Here is a 17,512-nt window from a genome sequence, read left to right as displayed (position 1 = left end):
AATCGTCTAGATAGAGAGACAGCCTCACTCCCTCCAAATGTAGCCACTGCGCTACATTCTTCATTAAACCCGTGAAAACTTGAGGGGCTGTCGAAAGGCCGAAGCACAAGGCCCTGAATTGGAAGATCTTCCCTCCCATCATGAATCTTAGAAACTTCCGTGAAGAAGGATGGATAGGCACATGGAAGTAAGCGTCCTGAAGATCTAGGGACACCATCCAGTCCCCTGGACGAAGAGCCGCCAACACTGAAGAAGTTGTCTCCATGGCGAACTTCCTTTTTTCTACGAAGACATTCAGGGCGCTTACATCCAGAACCGGTCTCCATCCTCCTGAGCTCTTGGGAACTAGGAACAGTCTGTTGTAAAAACCCGCAGAATGAGGATCTTTCACTAGTTCTATCGCCTCCTTCTCCAGCATAAGATCTACTGCTAGAGAGAGGGCTTGATTCATGATGGGGTCCTTGTACTTGGCTACCAACTCCCTCGGAGTCGTCGTCAACGGAGGTCTTGATAAGAAGGGAATGAGGTAGCCTTTGCGGACAATCGAGAGTGACCAGTTGTCCGCCCCTTTCTGGGCCCAGACGTCGGCAAACTTCAGAAGTCTGGCACCCACTGATGTCTGGAGGACTTGAATCCTACTTCTTCCCTCTGATGGATCTAGAGAAGGTCTTCCCTCGTTTAGTGGGTCTAGATCCTCTAGAGGAAGAAGCTCTGGCAGGAGGGACTCCTCGAAAGGGCTCCTGCCTAACTGGAGTCTCTCTCTTGGTTTTAGCTTGGAAAGAAGAGTGAGGCTTCCTGGTAGACTGGGCTAGCATGTCCTGTGTAGCCTTAGCTGAAAGGGCACAAGAAACATCCTGAACGATCTTCTTAGGGAAGAGTTGAGGAGAGAGCTGAGAATACAGGAGAGAGGCTCTCTGAGCATGCGATACTGATTTCGTCAGGAACGAACAGTACACAGATCTCTTCTTGATCACTCCCGCTCCGAAAAGTGAAGCTATTTCACTCGATCCATCCCTCACTGCCTTGTCCATACACGTGAGAACACTGATAAGATCCTCAGGAGAAATGGAATCCGGGGTCTGCGTCTTCTTGGCCAAAACGCCCAAAGACCAGTCTAGGAAGTTAAACACCTCCAGGACTCGGAACATTCCCTTCAACAGGTGGTCAAGCTCATTCATCCCCCATGTCGTCTTAGCAGACATGAGGGCAGAGCGTCGAGAGGAATCCACCAGTGAAGAGAAGTCCGAGTCTGCCGAGGATGGAAGAACGAGGCCCAAGGGTTCTCCCGATTCATACCAGAATCCTAGTTTCCCAGTAAGCTTAGAAGGAGGGAAAGAGAACACCGTCTTCCCTTTCTCTTCCTTCGAAAGAAGCCACTCACCAAAACCTCTAAGCGCCTTCTTCATGGAGATTGCAGGCTTCATCCTGACACAGGATGAAACCTTCGAAGTTTTCGAAGTCGAAAATAACGAAAGAGGCGAGGGCGGGGCGACAGGAGAAAGGGTGTCTCCAAATTCCTGAAGCAACAGGTCCGTCAACCGCTTGTATGAAGAAACGGAGGAATCCTTAGGAATTTCTTCTTCCGAGGGATCCTGTTCTTCTTCCGCCGAAGATCCTTCACGATCCTTACGATGAAAGGCTGTCTTGTCCTCAGCCGAGAGTCCATCCTTGGAAGAATGTCTGGAAGAACTCTGACATCTAACCGGGGAAGTTATAACTTCCGTTGAGCTTCTGCCTGAAAACTCCTTCTTGTCAGGATGAGGGCGCATTCTAGGCTCTTGGCGCCTAACGAACGCAGGGCGAAAATCTGGCGAAGAGCGCCTATCAGGCGAGGAAGAGCGCCTATTAGGCGAAGAGCGCCTATTAGGCGAAAGCGTCTATCAGGCTCCTGGCGCCTGTCTAAAGGAGAGCGGCTGCCTGGCGAAGAGCGCCTGTCCTGCGGGAAGCGATTATCAGGCTCTTGGCGCCTGCTGCGAGGAGAGCGAATCTCTGGCGACGAGCGCCTACCAGGCGAGAAGCGTCTGACAGATTCCCTGCGCCTAACTCGAGGAGAGCGAAAATCGGGAGAAGAGCGCCTTGAAGGAGAAGAGCGCCTACCAGGCTCTTGGTGCCTGCTAAGCGAAGGCGGCTGACAGGAGAAGAGCGCCTGTCTACCAAAGGGCGTCTGGTCACAGGAGAGCGAAAGCCTGAAGGAGAGCGGCTACCATGAGAAAAACGCCTACCAGGCTCCTGGCGTCTGCCAGCGGGAGAGATCCTGTCTCGAGACGAGCGCCTGTCAGGAGAGGCTCGTCTACGGGAAGCATGCCCCTTGTCCGACGGAGAAACGATGTCCGCAGGAGAGCGCCTCGTACTACGATCCACTCCTGGAGAGAGGGCAGTTACTGACGAATAGCGTAAGCCTGGAGAAGAGCGCCTGGACTTCTTTACCGGGAGCGAGACGTCCTTCCTACGACCAGCATTCACAATCAAGGAGTCAGCCAGAGCCGTAATCTGCGCCTGCAGACTAGCCAACACACGTGTAGGAGACTTAACAAAGTCCTTCACGGGAGACGCAGCTCGATCCTTACTAGGAGAGCGAAACTCCAAAGAAATCCTCGGTTTCTTGACATCCAATCCAGGATTTTCCGAAAAAACTTCAGGGCTGGAGGGGAGCGCGGAAGAAGCCTGCCAGGCTCTCTTCGACGGCCGAGAAGCTTCCGAGGAGCTCCAACCACGTTTGGGCGAAGGAGAAGGCGAAGACGAGAAGCATTGCCGTAAGACTTCTCTCTTGGCGCGATCCAAGGTAGCCTGGGATCGAACATCAGGCGCTACCGAGGGGACGCCTGACCGGTGGGGGTTCTCCCTAACCTTCCTGCGGCTTTCGACTTTCCTCCTCCACTGGGTCTGGGAGTCTGGAAGAGGTCTAGGCCTAGAAGCATTAGGGAGCCGATCAGACGCACCCTCCACTGCACTGGGATCACTGCACAAATTGCTATCACTCTTACCTTCTAGCACTTTAATTTTCAGCTCCATGCTGCGAATAGTGGCTCTCATAGTGTCCACCTCCGAAGGCGCATCTTCGGGTTCGGTGCAGGAAGCAGGGGCTGAAACTGGTAAAGGCGCTACGTCTACAACAGGGTTATCAACTTCAAACTCGCTAGCGCGAGACCTACTAGAACTCCTAGATGAAGCTTTCCTAACCTTGTCCTTCTCAAGCTTTCTTACATAAGAAGAAAGCGCCTTCCATTCTTCTTCATTCAAATTACCACATTCATTACAAGGGTTAATAAATGAGCAGTCATTCCCCCTACACCTCATGCATACTGTGTGAGGGTCTACCGCAGCTTTCGGTAGCCTCACCTTACAATCGGTAACAGAACAAACTCTGAACATAGTTGATTTCTTAATTTCCAAATCAGACATAATGAAATTCCAAGAATAATCAAAAGAATAATCCAAAAACGGTCCACAAATCGCAAATGCCAAGCCAAGGAGCAGGTACTTCACCAAAAGTCCGTTGAAACAATCCAGGGCGAAAACGAGTAATAATTCAAAATCGAGAGGTATCGACAACAGATGTAGTCAACACCGGCGACAGAAAAATTATGACTGGAAAGGGGGATTGGTTCAGACACCTGCCACCCAGCGGCGGGTGGGGTAGATCACCTGACCTACCTGTCGCATTTGCCGCGAGTTTTGAATTCTGTCGTGACGTCAGAGACGTAAGCTAAGTATATATCTGGCAGGAAAGTTCATGTACAAAACTAGTGCTTTCTTATTTATCATATATATACGTCTTCACACAGAAATAATCTTCAAGATTTTCAAATTACATTTACAATATAGCCCTTGCTATGCTATTTTTAATATTACACATTAAAACAAAACAAAAAATACATCATGAAACATACCTCCCCGGAGTGCTAAAATATTTCGAAGCCCAACATCTTTGGCTCGTTGAAGGTGCTGAGTTATTTCTGTCTTGGTCATTGAGCAGCAGGTCATGTGCAGCATTGTCTCCAAGCCACAATAATTTAGTGCAGCACCTTTAATTATAATAAACATTATATTGCTTAATACATACTCTTGCTTTCATTATTAATATATAAGGCCCTTTAATGAGACCACAGATTTGAATTTCTACTGACAGACTCTCAAAGGGTTTGTTTGCTCTGGGGGATTTTCTTAAATCAGAGAGGAGAGGAGAAAATCAGAGTAAAGTAACAAGAGCCAAAGGCCAAGTACTGGGACCTGTGAGGTCACTCAGTGCTGAAAAGGAAATTGAAAGTGGAAATGTTTGAAAGGTGTAACAGGATGAAAAACCTCACAGTTGCACTATGAATCAACTGTTAGGGGAAGTTGGATAGGAAGATGAAAGAAAGATAACATGAACGAAGGTATAGTAAAAGGGATGAAAGGGGTTGCAGCTACGGGCTGAAGGAATACTGCAGAGAACCTTCAGTAATGCCAGGTGGGAGGTCTGATATAAACAATGAAAGGTAAAGATAGAAACCAGAACAGCTGGGGTCAAAGTGTAGTTGCAAGATTATCTATTGATATTTATGCAGTAAGCATTATTTTCTTATACATTTCTAAGCAAGTGCACTATGGTCCTAATATGGGCTTCTGTCATTTTTCTTCATTTGTGAAAAGGACAAAATATTTGGTTTATTTGTACTTTGCAATGCCACTCCCTGCAGTCACATGGATTTTTGTCTTATCTACTTTACAAAATCATGATTTTTGAAAGTAAATTGTATTTTTCCTAACTATACAAACCCGAGATCCTTTACAATGGGAATTACTTACGGCAAAGCTGGAACACGGCCGTTAAAACTCTTGAATAATGTGGTTAGGTATTAACTACCGTACAGTAGGTGGGGAAACCCACCTGCCCAGATGTAATTCAAATATTCAAAATCAGAATATTCAAAATCGGAAGCATTATTGCCCAAGTCTCCTTCCTTCCCTTGCTAGAGGAAGGAGTGGGATTGCTTCCTTCCCTTGCTTGAGGAAGGAGTGGGATTGCTTCTATAATTCTGATAAGAAAAATAGAAAGGAGACTCGATGTGCAGGCTTACTGCGTCAAATGCCCAACCAGCAAGTGTAAGTTCGAGTCTTATTCTCAACCTGAAGGAAGAGAAGTAAAAGGACGAGGAGGGAGGAGGAAGAGAGGCAAGTCACTCTCACATCCTTCTTACCTCTAGAACCTAACACCATAGGTGAGAAGCAACTTGTCATCTTAAAGGAGCCAGGTAAGCAAACACTTGTTGGGCATCCTCCACAGATCCAGGGAATATGGGGTTCCAAGGACCTGTGGGCAAAGACCCAATGAGAGAAAGACATAAATGTGGTCTTAATGAGACCACATCTATCTTCCAGTCCGACATATTCTTCAAAATGCGATGAAAGGAACAAGCTACTAGCACTGTGCACTCTCGGGGAGAGCGCATGTGATGTAGCTATCTGCAGAGAAGTTCCCTGAAGGAAGAATCTGACTTTAAGACACTTTTCCATTGGCGAGTCAGTAGATGAGAAAGGTTATTAGCAACCTGTAAAGGGTGTTGAGGCTTCCACAGGTACAGCAACACACCAATAGGACAAAGTGATGATTGATCTAGATCAACAAATACAGTCTAAGGTGTAGGGATCATGAAGGATTCGAACCTGTCAACAGATGCCGAATGATTCGACATCCAAGACAAAGTCGCAATATGAAAACCCCCTTTTGAAGGATGCTGTTGAAGATGATCCATGAAAATCATTTATCCTCTTCACCAATGCCGAAGAGAGAAAAGATGTGGTCTTGTAAAAGAAACCCTGTCTGATGATTCTTGTAAGGGCTCATGTGTCCTAAACAAGAGTCAAATGCCATCCAGAGGCCTGAGGTCCCTGTGGTGGCAAGACAGAGAGAAGTTTCTCATCAGTAGTTGAATCTAAACTGAGGAGAAAAATACTACTAACGTGAAGGACTAAGGCGAATGTGGACATTACATCTTTCATAATTGAATCAGAAAGAAGTTAACTTTTGCAATTCTGATTAGAGAAAAAGTCCTGTCAATGACACCAATCAATGAAGGCTGCTATAATCCCTGAAGGACTAAGGCGAATGTGGACATTACATCTTTCATAATTGAATCAGAAAGAAGTTAACTTTTGCAATTCTGATTAGAGAAAAAGTCCTGTCAATGACACCAATCAATGAAGGCTGCTCTAATCCCTGAAATTTATATAGGACTAAAAGAGAATTTCAGCTACACATTTCATTGCTGTTTGGTGAGAAAGCTTGTGCTTGCAATGAAAGCTAGAAGTCTTAGCCATGTAAACACTGGGGTATACTGTCTAATGAACCGCTTCTTAACACTGTGATGATAAGTCTAATGAGACATATCTCTGTCTGATGATTCTCATAATGGCATATGCGGAAATGAGAATCAAAAGCCAACCAGACTTTATGTCTGTGATGGCTGGACAGAGATTCAAATTAGCAGTTAACACTTGATAGAGGAGAAACAATACTACTAAGATGAACAATATCTCTGTGAGAAGGCAGTACGTACTCTGGCCCTTACTCGACTGTAGGCTGAGTTCTTGGTAGTACATTCCAACATGAAATGTGTTCAGCTTGTAGAGCTATCGAGACCAATACAGATACACTCAAGCAACTGCATGTTAACTGAAACAGGAGGGAATGGAACCCTCGTGTTCGGTGATAATGCAACTCCTGTGGCGTTGTTGCTAAACAATACCACTGATTGTCTGAAACACAACCGTAAACTCTTGGGAGACCTCAAAAGCCTGTCTTGAGTTTTAGGTTAATTAAAAGACGGTACTTATTGTCTCAGCCACACACCAGAAGAACTAAACTGCAGGTACGTGCCTATTACTTAGACCATGCAACTGATAACAGACGCATGTCACGAGAATATACAATTATATATTCATAGGCTCCTGTTGATCAATCGCCAGCCTAATTCTTCCTTGCTTCGAAAGAGAAAAAGAATAAGGACTGGAAGCAGACCTCCTCCATTCCCTAATGAAGAATGTGAAGGTGAAACAATCCAGAAGGGAGGCTTCTATGGCAGCAACAAGACACCAAAGACGACGTTCATGTCAAACTGGATGTTCCCATAAAGGAAACACTGGAGAGGTGGGATTTAACTTCCTAGCACCATCCATCCTGAATAGCTTGAGTGTATGTGCAGTGAGATCCTACAATCAAACCAGGAACTTAGGTTCTCGCAGCCAAACTCTGGGGAGAAGATTCCAAGCAAGGGCAAGTCACTGAATGACACACCCTTTTCTTGTCCTGCACAATAATCGGGACAGTGATTTGTCTCTCCGGCACTGAATTTGGATGTAAAATCCCCCATACAGGTTCATACATTTGGAGTGTCTTGCCACAGTGGTAGGAGCTTTGCAAAACACTATACCAAGGGGTAACTGTACCTGGTCTTAGCCCCAAAGGATTAGGATAGCCTACAGGAGATCCAATTGCTTCCTTTGTGAAAATAGGCAGTCTTTGAAGTCCCACTGGCAGAGCTTCTCAAGGACAAAGAGTAAACTACCTTCTTCTTAGACCAATTTTAAGTCTAGAAGGGGAGGAGGTGGCAGAAGACAAGGATGAAGACGAAGACCCCTTCCTGTGGAACTCAAGTGTCTGACGAATGACACTAGAACTGCATGATGACTACAACACAGAAAAGGAGGGTGCTATACCAACCTGATCAAGAGAAGAGAGTTCGTTTGACAGAGCTGAGCACTCAACTCAGCCAACCCGGACAGACCGAGTCGAGTTGAGTGAGCTGAGCAGATCACAAACACGTAATTATGAGTGGTAATACTCAGCAAAGAACTATCACTCCCTCCCACTTCACTATTCTCCTTCGAGGCTGAAGCCCCTAGAAGAAGAATAGAAGGATTCTGTGTCTGCTATCCTACAAGTTCAGACCCTAAGGTCCTAGACACAGATGGGACTTGATCATGCACCAAGAAGGTGTTGGCATGCAGCTTCGTGCTCTTATAAGCCTAAGCCAGACTGAAGAGCGAATTCTCCTGTACTGGTAGAGGCTTGTCTCGCTATCCAAGCACTCATGATAGTGAGTGCTCAGCGAATGCCAGCATTATTCTATGAATTCATGTGCTTGGCGAGATTCCCAATTCTTCCAAGATGATTATCAGGAAAACTTCTCACTTGAGTGCTTGGATATCTCAAGAAACCACACCCTTGGCGAGTGCCAGCAATTCCAAGGGATCAAGGCACTCAGTGAGACTCCTGAGTCTCGTACAATAACAATTGGGCGAGCCCTGTCTCGTCTGAGTGCTTGGAAACATGAAACCAAGCACTCAACAAGCACCAGAAAATTCCCAGGAAACCAAGCACTTGGCGAGACTCCTGACTCTTGCAACAATAATTATCAGGAGTGCCTGTCTTGCCGAGTGTTTTGAAGTCACAGAAAACCAAACACTTGGAGCGCACCAAAAATTCTAAGGAATTCAAGTGCTCAGCGAGACTCCCAAATCTTGTTAGATGATCATTGAGAGAGGTCCTTCTTCAACTTCCATGGAAGTCAAGGAGGAACATGCACTGAACCAGGATTTTATGAGAGCATTTAAGTCTGGATGAAGAGTGTGCTTCAACAGAATATGCGCTCAAGGCTCACAAAACATAAGACCCCAGAGGCGACTGCGAATTAGAATCTGTCCAAAGAATGGAATGAGTCAGGGAGAACACAGTCTCCTGGTGTTTGAATCCTCACATTTGGAATACCAGGCACTGACAAACACTCAAATAGTGCTCGACGTGTTGGCAAAATAGGATGATACGTGAATGCCTTATCCCTTCCCTCATCTGTGCCAGAACTGGGACGGTCCGTCAACAGTTCTGGATACTCGGTCATCAAAAGAAGTATGAGAAAGAAGTATGAGCACTTGGAGCGACTCGGGAATGAGCACCCAACACAGCACCTGTCTAGAGGCAAACCTCTTGACACGTGATGGGAATGCAAACCGAAGCCTGCACTCCTGCGGCTACCAAAAAACAAGCCCAGGGGCAAGCAAATCAGTTCCTGAACCTGAAGGTCGGGAAGAGCCAACAAGAGCACCCATTGCCTCCTCGGATTCCCTGCTTCCCCCTTTCATTCACAGTTTTCTAACTCACCCAGTTGTCATTTAACTACAACATGAACAGTAGGTTCTCCAGTATTTTGTACTATAGTATCTTTTTTATTTTAATTTTTATTCTGAATAATAAAGTTGTTTTTTTCCACTCTCAGTATATTTCTGCATTTTCCGTAATCTCTTGTAACTTGTCATTGCTCTTTTATCATTAGTGATTTCCAGTTAACTTACGTTTTTATGTTCCTTTTTTACTTTGTGTTATGTATTTTATGTTACTTTTTTACTTTATATTATGTATTTTAAAGTGTTGAAATAATTTTAGATATAGTCGCTCAGTACTGTTTTCTAACTGTTTCTCTTTTTTGTATCCTTTTAAAGACAAGTGACCCTAATGATGGGAAAAGTAATGTATTCCCAAAAGCTCGGCTGTGCCTTTGTTTCATTTTAAAGAAAATAATGTCTCGAATATTACCATGTCTTCTGGCAATCCTGTTCCTCCTTAAATTGAAGTTTTCTATATCAATGTTCATTCATTCTTACAGACCATGGCAAAAGACCATGTAAGGAGGAAACAGCATAAACAAGAGGAGGGAATAAAAATATCTGCAATTATCGAGTACTGAAAGACATAAAAATAAAGAATCACAGAATGCTTAAGTATGCATCAAGCAGAGAACCTCAAACCAGAAGATCTGGCACAAACCTGAGTTTGAGAACAACGGTTATGAGACCACATCCCACTGTTACACTGCAATTAAATTGGCATATTAGATGACCTATATTCCAGTCAAACCCTTTGTAGGGATAGCAACTACAGTGTGACTTGTTAAGTCATCATAAAGAGTACTAAATGTTCTTGGCACCTTACCACCCAGCTGCTCTGCTTTCAATCTTTTACTTTTCACTCCTTCTGTGACCTAGTCTTGGTTTTTTCTTTTAATGCTGGCTTCTAGCAGCTTTTATTTTCTATAAAAGAAATCCCTTGGACCATTTAAGAGTCTAGAAATGATTATGTTGTCTAAATGGAAATTATACAATGCCTTTTATCCATTTAATATTGCAAGTTGTGCTATTTCTACCCTGTAACTGAATCTTACTTTCTAACTTACCACCATAAACCAGACATTGGAACTACTGCAAGGCACACATACCCCAGGCCTAGAGCTCTTATACCTGACAGAATATCCAAACTAAAACAATTTTAAATTCCAAGAAATAACCCTGTCTAAACATCAATTCCTTTGCATGGTTCAACATTCACAGCTGACTTAGCTGCAATGCATCCTGCCTCTCTAAAACAGCCATTTATAGTGATATTAAAATAGAATAAAAAAAGACCAATTTCACAGCATAATTTAGTTTCAGATAAGGGATATCCTTTACTTTTATTTTAAATCAAGAAAACTATATTATATGGAACTATAATGGATACCTGTTCATGTAGGTTTTCATGGAAATGAAACTGCAGACCACTGACAGCAAGCAGCAATCTCTGTATATCAAAACAAACTCATGATTACCTGTTGAAAAATGAATGGCATACTACAAACAACTCTAAATAATGACTTCAATATACAGCTAGTAACCGATACATTTATAACCACCCAATAAAAATTTGTTCCACTAGACCTGTCCCATTGAGGATCTCAGACTTTTATAATTCCACTTGATGTCTTAACACTCAATCATGTCTTGTGTCACGAAATTAACAATTTAAAATTCAGTATATTTTACTTAAATATACAGAACTTACACCAAAACATATATGCATTTATATAATTAAACACATTAAAATTTGTTCACGAGGTACTTTTTAAGACTGTCATCTATACTTTTCAACCTTTAAAAGACTAATACATCAAGATGCCAAACCCATCAATAGTCCATCTTAAAGTTAGCCATAAAGTTTTCATATGATTATGTAGAGAAATTCAATTATTTTACCTAACCAAGCTACCCATAATTTACTAAACAGACACTATTTTTTAGTAAATAACTTCCCAGTACGCATTCTTAACCCTTAATATTTTGGAATTCCCCATTCCTAGGACTCATCGCTAATTCAGTCTGAGCAACAGCCTTGTACTCAACTTACATACACTGATAAACAGTAAACTCTGAAGATTCACAAAGGTTAATGTATGGCAGACTAATTTTTCCTAAGTTGGAATGAAAAAGTACCAATGGTCAAATGATGGTAACCAAGACATTTTTTCATTATGGAATTTGAAGGGCAAGTGAGTGATATTGAGTGGTTTCTCAATATAGGAAGCCTTCATAAATTATACAAGGCCCATTTTATCTAGTCTAACATCTTCCAGTACTTCTCACATCTTGGCAACTTCGTACACAAATACAGTGCTACATACATGACCAATTTTCCCTATTTTCCACTGTGGTTTCCCGATAAATGATACATGTATGAGCAAGACGCACCTGAAAACAAGTAGTTTGGCCTTACAATATTATTCAAAAATGTTTAGAGCAAGAGAAGAGAAGTCAGAAAAATACAGGACTCATGTCATCATTAACCCTATTTATTACAGTACATGTACAGATGTGAAGCTTGGAAATATACAGAACTGAACATTTTGTATCATAAATACAAACCTCTTAGTTCACTTACATGACTCCATGTGACAGTTAAGTGAGATACGAGATATAGCATTCTCTTTTTTTGTGTGATCAGCAACGTCATTTATAAATCACAGCAAGCTTAGGCTACAAAATGTCTTTTGCCATTAAATATGAGAGAAAAGCACTTTCATTAAATTCCAATTTATAAACTTATGAAATGTGAAATTACTTAAAACTTTGCATGAATTAAAGTGTGAACATACCTCTTATTTCACTTAAGCAGAGTGGAGTTATAGAAATAGTTATAAGAGCCCAAGGATATCTAAGATTTATGGTATCTTCCTTGCTCGGACTACATTAAATGACACTTGCTCAAGGCAGGAATGTACACACTCATTTGCAAGATTAAGTAATATGCTAAACACTATTCAAAAAAAGAAGAGGCTGGGGATTTCATGATCACAAACACTGGCCTACTAGTAACTGCGTAATGTCTATAGAAAATATTTCCATGAATATGCCTCAAAGCAAAAGAAGCAAATCTAAACTAATACTGAATAACGCCTTGCCCTAGAGACTTAAGTCCTAAATCTTTCAAAATAAAAATAAATGAGGACTCATTAGATCATGAAGACAAGACACTGAAATAGCTGAATCATACTTCTGAAACACTGATGAATTAAAAGCTACAATAATGTATATGATGCTGTATATTTTTCCCAAATACAAAAAGGTTATAAGAAAGGGAGCTTTTGACTGTTGTGCAAACAGTTGAAAGCTCCCTTGCTTTTGACCTTTTTGTATTTTGGAAAAATAAACAGTACCATATACACATTATTGTGGCTTCTAACTCATCATCTCCAGTCACGGCATGGTGATGCACCATCACAATATTCTTATACCTTTGGAATAGAATACCTTTCTTCATATCAGTAATACAAAGAAACTAAAATACAAAACCTTATTTTCTTGAGTTATTGCTTGAGGGGTCTCAGTTGACATTAAAGCTAATTGATAATGTCTGGTTCAGCCTGGTCAACAAGACAGGAATGTCAAATGCTACCTTAACTTGATGAAGACCCACAACACCATCTGTTTAACCCTCTTACGCCGATTGGACGTATTAAACGTCAACAAAAATTGTCTCCCGGGTGCCGATTGGACGTATTAAACGTCGACATAAAAAAGTTTTTTTAAAAATTCGCGGAAAAATACTTACAAGGCCTACCAGCCTAAAACTTTTGAATCACGCGCCTTGGGGGATGCTGGGAGCTCACGGATCAAGGCATTGTTTTGTTTACAATCGTTACACAGGCGTGCAAGCGCAAATTTCTTTCTTATCACACTAAAAAGTATCAGTGACACATCTCAGAAATTATTTCGTCACTTTGACATAATTTTTGCACCATTTTAAATTAGCCGTTACATGGAGTATTATATATGAAAATGTGCACAAAATATTTTCATATAAATAAAGATAAGTGCCAAAATTTCAACCTTCAGTCAACTTTGACTCTACCGAAATGGTCGAAAAATGCAATTGTAAGCTAAAACTCTTATAATCTAGTAATATTCAATCATTTACCTTCATTTTTCAACAAATTGGAGATCTCTAGCACAATATTTCGATTTAGGGTGAATTTATAAAAAAAACTTTTTCCTTACGTCCGCGCGGTAACTCTTCCGATAAATTTTTTCGTGCGATTGTCCTAATGTTTGCACCATTTTAAATTTGACGTTACATAAAGTTTTATATATGAAAATGTGCACAATTTCATGCACAATACAACTAAAAACAACTCATGGTTGTAGCATTCATCAGTTTTGAAATATTTTTATATAAATAACGATAAGTGCAAAAATTTCAACCTTCGGTCAACTTTGACTCTACCGAAATGGTCGAAAAACGCAATTGTAAGCTAAAACTCTTATATTCTAGTAATATTCAATCATTTACCTTCATTTTGCAACAAATTGGAAGTCTCCAGCACAATATTTCGATTTATGGTGAATTTATGAAAACAAAAACATTTTCCTTACATCTGCGCAGTAACTCTTCCAAAAAAAAATCAGAAATTTTTTCATCAGATTGTCGTAATGTTTACACCACTTTAAATTAGCCGTTACATAAAGTTTTATATATGAAAATGTGTGCAATTCTATGTAGAATACAACAATAAATAATTGAAGGTTGTAGCTTTTCTCATTTTTGAAATATTTGCATATAAATCACGATAAATAGAAAAAAACCCACGTTCGGTCAACTTTGACTTTGCAGAAATAGTCGAAAAACGCAATTGTAAGCTAAAACTCTTACAGTCTAGTAATATTCAGTCATTTATCTTCATTTTGAAACAAATTTGAAGTCTCTAGCACAATATTTAGATTTATGGTGATTTTTAACATAAAACTTTCCCACCGCGCGCGGATTCTCCGCTGCAAATCTCTGAAATGCATACATCACATTATCGTTATATTTGCTCAGTTTCATATTAGGCGTTTCATAGAGTTTTATACATGAAAATGTGTGCAATTTCATGTAGAATACAACAAAAAATAATTGAAGGTTGTAGCTTTTCTCATTTTCAAAATATTTGCATATAAAAAAAATATTAAAAAATTAGACATTCGGTTAACTTTAACTCATCTGAAATGGTCGAAAACTGCAATTGTAAGCTAAAACTCTTACAGTATAGTAATATTCAATCATTTATCTTCATTTTGAAACAAATTGGAAGTCTCTAGAACAATATTTAGATTTATGGTGAATTTTTGAAAAAAACATTTTTTTACGTCCGCGCATTACGAATCCATGCATAATTTTGTGATAATATTTTCTCTGTGTTGCTTTGATTGTTTTACAATGAGTTATATACCAAAATGATTGCAATTTAGTGTACAATACAACAAAAAAAATATTAACTCATTAACTTTAACCGTTTTACTCACAGCGCGATTTGAATACAATTATATATGAAATTTTGTTTTTGCGCTATCATATATTGCATTATTTATATATGATAATGATATTTTTTTCATTTCTGATGGTTGCATATTTAACTTCAGGCAATGATAAAAAAAGGAGCCAAAAATGAACTATAAATCTTGAAAACTAAGCACGCTGTGATTTTTTGAAAAAACTATTTTTTCCGCTTCGGCGCTCACTCCGAGGCCGCATCGGCATACGGGAGAAGATTTTTATTATACTCCTTCGGCGTAAGAGGGTTAAGCACACTATATCATAACATCTGCCAAGGAGTTTTGTACAATGACACCTCACTAAGAGATATTACCCAAACTGGCAGGAGCCAACTGGCAACATATATACTATTACTGTACAAGTACTAACACTCATCTACTTAAAACACTTTTAGCAATGCAGCAAAGAAAAGGTAGCTTCTTCTAAATATCTCAACTAATGGAAAATAACAGAAAATAGAAAAATCTTAGCAAATCAAAGAGCAACTTCTGCCCTGTTGCAAACTGTTGTACTACTGAGTTCAGGCTCCTTTGAAGCTCTTGAACAATAATGAAACAGTACATCAAGTTTCTCATTGCAAGAATAACTCCATTTCAGCTAACCATTATGTATGAGTTCTGTTTAATTTATAAATGTTCTTTTCTCTTTTTACACATAGACTGAAGGAATGGGCAACTAAATTCTCTTACTTAACCAAGTTGGAGATGAGAAAGAAAAAAAAACTGTAAGGGTCCACACTACAGACAGTAGAAAAACAGCCCACCGAAAAAAGCAATAAGCACAAGCCAAACAACATTTGTTCTTGATGAAATATGCAGTACTGTATATGTATTACCTAAAAAAAATGCAATTCCTTATCTGATACCTGATACAGCAAGTGAAAGTGAGTACTGGAGGAAAGGGAAGCCATTAAGCTTATGTTCTTTGTCACTCAGTAAAAAAAACTGTAACCTATAAAATTTTACCAACTCAGCATTTTTTCATCTGTAATCATTTGCAAAGATTATATAGATTATAAATATAATTACATTGCAATCTTAGAACTTAAATCCAAACTTTATTGGTGTTCAATTACTGTGCAATACTTAACAATATTTTATAGACCACTCACAATCTTACACACAGTGCAAAAGTTATGCTCAGTAATGTTTCATACAAACCACTATGGAAAATAATAGCAATTAGCAAAACTCCTGACTTATATCAAGTCACCAATGGAGAGGGATGAATAATCAAACAACTGCTTAAAGTAAATCACCCAGCACACACTTTACAATAGAAGTTGATCACTCCTGAAGAAGGGATTTTGACAAAGGAAAAATCTATTACTGGGCAAGGATCTGTGTCGCCCAGTGAAATGTCCCTCTAGCACACATTTCTAAGGTATAAATATTGCTATGATACCAGAGAAAAAAGCTAATATGGAAATGCCAGAGTATTCTGGCTCGCTCACCTCTATTTAAGGTGTCGGTGCGGTTTCTGGGGCGAGTGAAACCACTACCAGAGGTCCTTTGCCATTTAGATTCATCCTTCTTCAATAGCCCTCATCTACAGAAGAGCCGATCTAAGGCCCACTACCCACTACCGTTACAACTAGCGCCTCTGACGTCATTCCTGCAGATAGCACCCAAGCTTGGGCCAAGAAAAGAAGGGGGGGTAAAAAGGAAAAGGTGGGATTTCACTGGCGACACAGGTCCTTGTCCAAAAATAGATTTTTCCTTCGTCAAAATCCCTTTTCTGGGCTCAGCCTGTGTCGCTCCGTGAAATAGTACCAGAGAAATGGCCGTACAAGCTTGGAAAGAGGAAGCACACAACTAATAAGATAGGATAATCAAAATCAATTAAGGTTAATTACTATAATCTAGATATAAGGTTACAGAACAAGTAACAACAGAGCAAATTGAACCTTAACACTAATAAAATATACATAAAGATCACAGTTATTCATAAGTATACAGTAAGACTAAATGCGAACTGGGACTAGTCCCAGATCCAAAACATATGGAAATTATCACAAGTATATACAATATGTGGCATCCAAGGTACAGTACGACTACAATGACGACTGAGCTACGGCAAGAATGCTAGCGAGGCAGGTAGGAAAGAGAGATAGTGTCAGGAGAAACTGTGTTTCCGGCTGCCACTGCTGGAAATTTAAGTGCTTCTAAGGACTTAAGATAATGGCGTTTGAATACTGTCGGAGATTTCCAGCCTGTGTACTTCTTCAGATCTTCAAAATTCATGTGTTGAAAATAATTAATAGAGGTAGCTACTGCCCTAACATCATGTACCCGTGGGAAGGACTGTGGGTTGGCCTGTTTTATAAAGTATAAAATCAGTTGCCTAATTCCTTTTAAGGAAATGGTGCCTCCTTTTTCTCTAATGAACAGAGGGCCTGAAGATATCAGGCAGTTCTATTTAGATATGCTCTTAGTGAAGTAACTGGACATAAGGACGGGTCCTGTGGAAGTGGGACAATTTTCCATGGGGCCCATCTATCCAGTGGGTCCTCATTCTTAGCTAGAAATTGGCGATCTGGAGAAAGTAACACTTCTCCTGAAGGGAGAAACTATATGATCTGATTCTCTAGATAAAGCCGACAGTTCAGATATTCTGGCTCCTGAGGCCAAACTTATTATGAATAATGTTTTCCTTAAGAGAGCTATATAGTCATATGAGTCATTATTAGTGTCCGAGGCCAATTTAAGGACATCATTTAAGAACCATGGGCCTCTCGGATGGTCTGAGTCTAGCGCAAGCCTTGGGGATAGATGAAAAATATGAATTTGTTAGATCTATTTTGAATCCAAATTGGAAGATCTTCTTGAGAGCAGACTTAGTAGTAGTAATAGTACT

The 17,512-nt window shown here is 40.4% G+C and overlaps 1 protein-coding gene across 3 annotated transcripts in view; it reads right to left on the bottom strand.

Moving 5' to 3' along the window:
* Positions 1 to 17,512, bottom strand: part of LOC135210982 (methylenetetrahydrofolate reductase (NADPH)-like) — a 183,386-nt gene that overhangs the window by 42,734 nt on the left and 123,140 nt on the right. For all 3 annotated transcript variants that reach the window (XM_064243981.1, XM_064243982.1, XM_064243983.1), the window contains exon 5: positions 3,891 to 4,025. In XM_064243981.1, coding sequence (XP_064100051.1) covers positions 3,891 to 4,025 — 135 coding nt within the window. The remainder of the gene's footprint in view (positions 1 to 3,890; positions 4,026 to 17,512) is intronic.

Source organism: Macrobrachium nipponense, chromosome 4, assembly GCF_015104395.2.
Source record: "Macrobrachium nipponense isolate FS-2020 chromosome 4, ASM1510439v2, whole genome shotgun sequence".
NCBI lineage: Eukaryota > Metazoa > Arthropoda > Malacostraca > Decapoda > Palaemonidae > Macrobrachium > Macrobrachium nipponense.
This window is presented reverse-complemented; position numbering and strand designations above follow the sequence as displayed.